At 43.4% G+C, this 4,271-nt stretch overlaps 1 protein-coding gene across 1 annotated transcript; it reads left to right on the top strand.

The window, feature by feature from the left end:
- On the top strand, positions 1-3,021 carry LOC125534037. Its single transcript, XM_048697345.1, has 5 exons — positions 1-442; positions 547-631; positions 1,060-1,261; positions 2,428-2,499; positions 2,596-3,021. Exons 1-5 carry the CDS (start codon positions 111-113, stop codon positions 2,799-2,801), a joined length of 897 nt encoding a protein of 298 aa, XP_048553302.1. The 5' UTR covers positions 1-110; the 3' UTR covers positions 2,802-3,021.
- The last annotated feature ends 1,250 nt before the right edge of the window (positions 3,022-4,271 follow it).

Genomic DNA, 4,271 nt, shown 5'->3' on the forward strand with positions numbered 1-4,271 from the left:
AGGGACAGAGTCGGGGGCTCGGGGCGATTTAGGGAAGAAGCAATCGGAGCTGACCCCCTCCCCAACCGTGACTGTGACTGGATCGGCTCGTAGCCGCAGTGGCCGCGGCGATGGAGGAGACTCGACACCTCGTCGGAGTCGGACCAGCGCCGCCTGGGTGCTACGAGGCAGGTGCGCGTGCTAAGAAGGCCAAGGACGCGCAGTCTGAGGAATCCGACGACATGGCGACCAAGACCAACTACAGTGCCGCCGCTGCCGCATCGGAGGACTCTCGTCGCCTCCTTGAACCCAAACCAATGGCTAGGCCTTTCGTGCTGCCTGGTCTGGCTGATGAGGATGAGAAAGCAAAGTCAAGGAGGGCGGCGCTTGGCCGCCGCCGCGCGTGCAACTGGCTGCGGCTGCTGCTCCGTTCGCCTCCTCTCCATCCTCCCCCCGACTTCAGGTAATTAGTCGACGGCCCCTCCTTTTCCGATTCGATCGATTCATTGATCTGCGTGCCCCCACCCCGTCCGTCTCAATATTTGCTATATGTTGTATGTATGCTAGGCCTAAGATGTCACGGTCGGAGATTAAAGCTCTGAATCACGAGACCGTGCTGCAATGCCTTGAGCTGTACAACTCCACCCATCCGGTGATACGTTCTTCCTCACTCGATCAAAGTTTACTTGCAATTAGCTTCTGACAAACCTTAGAAAACATTGATCAGTAATGCATAGAAAGCTGACACTTGGAAGTTGGAAATTATATTCGGCCTAACAATGCAAGGTGCTTATGAAAAGGAACCCTTTTTTTCTTAACCACCGGCACTTATTTGTATAAGCGCCTCTGCAATATGAAAAAGCACTGGTGCTTAAGCAAAAATCGGTTTATTCTTACTAGCACTGCCTAAGCACCTTGCATCGTACATCCTGGTGGTTTGTCATGAAAATTACTTTTATATCATTACATTTTCTAACGGATTTCGCGCAGCGATAATTATAATAAATGTGCGTATAGAAGGTTGTAGTAATTAAGTGAAGTCAGTCATTGATGCTTCTTTGGTCTGTTTTGGCTGATTAGGGCGATGAGTACGAACCTGCTCCTGGTAAGGTGACCAGACGCGGCAAGCTTGACAATTACGGTTTTTGGACTCATGGTAACTTTGTGGCTCGTCGGAAGCGCTCTGGCTGCTTCTCCTTCCTGCCTGCTCCGCGAACTCTCTTCTTTTTTGAGCTCATTGATAGAGGTGATGACGATGAAGTTCTCACATGCATCCCCCTAGGTTGGTATCTACTTGCAAGCTTGATGCACCCTTACCTCTCTGTTGCCATGGCATGCACCATATGTACTTTAAAGAACCATTGGGTTTTCATCATCTGGAGAGGTCTATTGCTAGTGCCCAGCATTTCACCTTAATAGACACAATTAATGTACCACTCTACAAAGGAAGCCCTCTGGAAACCAATTGTTTGAAATTTCTTTAGATTGCCTTTGACTTTGTAAATTTGTGAGGTTCATGATTCAATTGTGAAGTAAGAATGAGTGGCCCGTGCTTTTACGAGGGTGAGTAGTTATGTTTTTTTGTTGTTGCTATTTTCTGGTTTTGACCATAATTTTCTGTGTGTCAGTTGTTTCAAAATATTGCATCATGTGCTCATTCTTCTACCAGAAATATATATTCTACTTCATTTCAATCTTTGTGCGCCTATAATGCTTTGAGAAGTTTATCTGTGCAGCTAATTTTACTGTAAATACTATACACATGCTTCTGTGTTTCCCCTTCCAATGTATTCTATGCATTTATCTGGTTTGTTTTGGCAATAAGACAGTACAGATAATAGCAATATAAATTCCTCTGTTTCTCCCTTTTGTTCTCCATATTTGTCTTCTGTAATCTGGTCCATCTTCCTTAGATTACCTCTTAGACCTTCACACTAATTACCTGAATATTTCAAAGCAACAATGTGAAAAAAATGAACAGACTATATATTATTCTCTTCCTTGATTCAAATGATCTTTGTATTACCCTTCCTACTGAAAGTTTAAGTCTCCTTACTTGCCTCAGCCAACCAGGATTCATAGCACTTTGGTTCCCTCTTCTACCTCGTTAAGTCATTTCAGTCTGGATTGCCTACTTAATGACTGATCACTCCAGCTCCTATAGCAATTCTACGTTCTCAAGTCTGTAGTCTCATACTTATCTTGCATTGCTTATTTCATTATCAGTTGAGCAGCAGAGGGAATGATCAAACTTTGTTTACCGTGTGTCTTCCCTCTTGAACTGTTTCCAGTAATTTAGATGTTCCCTTGCCTGTTTATTCATCTTTGCCTAACCTTATATGTGTACTCTTTGCACATAGAATTGGGCATTATATCATGCTTAGAGGCACGATGCACATATTTTACGAAAGGGATAATTGATGGTATTTTCCTTAATGGTATTTTCAGATGAACCAGTTACTGAAGCCTACGTTTCCCTTGGCATCCCTCTTGGACGGGGCACCCGGCGTAATGGTGAATGTATGTCTCTCTCTGAATGCATATACAGATCAAGTTGCACTGTCCAATCGCTCTCTTACATCGTCTCTTTCTTTGTTGTTTGGCCTGCGTTTTCAGCGGACTGTGTTTGCAAGACATGCTACCGTCGATTCCATGTCCCACATGCTGGTCTGACGAGGAAATGTGGATGTGAAGACAGCAAGGTGGAGAGGGTATGTGAAATGTGCTATCTTGACGCCGATGTGCTGCATCCCTTCCGAGGAGGATTCCGTTTTGGCCATCACCAAGGGAGCTTTGTGAAGCGTTACTGCTCCTACTACTGAGCAGCGAGCCCTGCTTCACCTCAGTCACTCTGATAAGAAACAGAGTTGTTGTGTGATACTTTAGTTAGATTTTGTCGGTGGTATGCTTTTTCGAATGACCTATGTAATTTATAGTGCCTGGTCATCATTGCTAGTGTAAATAAACTTGTATAAGTATGGACCATTGTATTTCTCTAATTTTTGTGCTGGAGTGTACATCGTTTGGATGCTGCGGCTGATTTGTGGTAGGGCTGCGAGTGGTTGTCGCCTCTGAATTGATTATTTAAATAATTGTACTGTATTAAACAATAGCAATGTACTATCTCCAATTAGCATTTAACCTGGTCCACAGTTGACCTAAAATGCAAGAAAGCTAAATGTCATCCCGCTGATATTGGGATGAGAATAAAATTGACATGCCTATAGATAGCTTTGGATTCCGAAATAAATATTTTCCATGTGAGAAGAAATATTTCAGGATAGGCCAAACTGGATCTTCAATCAAAATATTGCATGACCATTCCATTTTCCTTTTTTTATTAATTTGTTCACCATTATTGGAATTGCGAATACTTCTGTATCATATTTGATTTTTGTGGATTATCTCTCCAGATAGATTAGGCGGAAAGGAATTTGATTAAAACTTAGACTTTTTTTCGAGAGTACTCAAAGGTGTACTATTTTTATAGAAGAGAGAAATATTGATTACAAAAGACCGTGCAAGACGACGAACGTCTACACGGGACCTCCGACTCCGCGAAAAGTAAAAAGCCCACTCTCTCACAAATCTAGCTAATCCCTTGACACCTACTCCCGCCAACTTCCAAAGTTTGATCTCCTAAAAAATTTGTTGCACTAGGCTCGCGTCCGATCTAACTTGGCCATTCCTATTTAACACTCTTGCGTTCATTTGCTTCCATAGGTGCCACGCGGTTGCAATTACGAAGGAGTCGAACCCTCTTTTGACCTTGCCTCGAAAGGAACCACGTGTCCCCCCCCCCCCCCCACCTCCATGAAAGTGTTGTCGTGGAAAAAAACTTAGACTCTAAACCATATTTCTTGTTTGCAATATAGAAAGCTTTCATGCAGGTTATTTTTTTCATTTTGGTGAAGGGCGGATTTGATGAGAAAACAACATAGCTCCCAAACAACATCTCAGCTAAAGGTGAACCAACCTGTGGTTAGATGGTTAGGAGGACAGTAGTATCCCCACACAATAAAGTTCAAGTTCTAGACTTGACATTGGTGCTCAAATTTTCCTAGATTTATTTCAGGGCTTTCGGCGATGTGCGTTCAGGGGAGGAGACGTTTCAGTCGACTATGAATGCGTATGTGGCGACTTCGTCAATCTCAAGATGATGTGTCGGCTCAGTCTCTCGAAGGTGCTCATAGGGATAGGGTGTCCGTGCCTTCATTGAGGTGAGTGTATATGCGTATGTATGAGAGTCTACGTCTGTGCTGTGTTAAAAAAAACATCAGCTAAAGCTCATG

Source organism: Triticum urartu, chromosome 2 (assembly GCF_003073215.2).
Source record: "Triticum urartu cultivar G1812 chromosome 2, Tu2.1, whole genome shotgun sequence".
NCBI classification, from domain to species: Eukaryota; Viridiplantae; Streptophyta; class Magnoliopsida; order Poales; family Poaceae; genus Triticum; species Triticum urartu.

Excerpts from the sequence above, each read along its gene's own strand:
- LOC125534037 (XM_048697345.1), top strand. The coding sequence starts at position 111 with ATGGAGGAGACTCGACACCTCGTCGGAGTCGGACCAGCGCCGCCTGGG. Across the intron at positions 443-546 it reads CATCCTCCCCCCGACTTCAG|GCCTAAGATGTCACGGTCGG; the intron begins GTAATTAGTCGA and ends TATGTATGCTAG. Across the intron at positions 1,262-2,427 it reads TCTCACATGCATCCCCCTAG|ATGAACCAGTTACTGAAGCC; the intron begins GTTGGTATCTAC and ends TGGTATTTTCAG.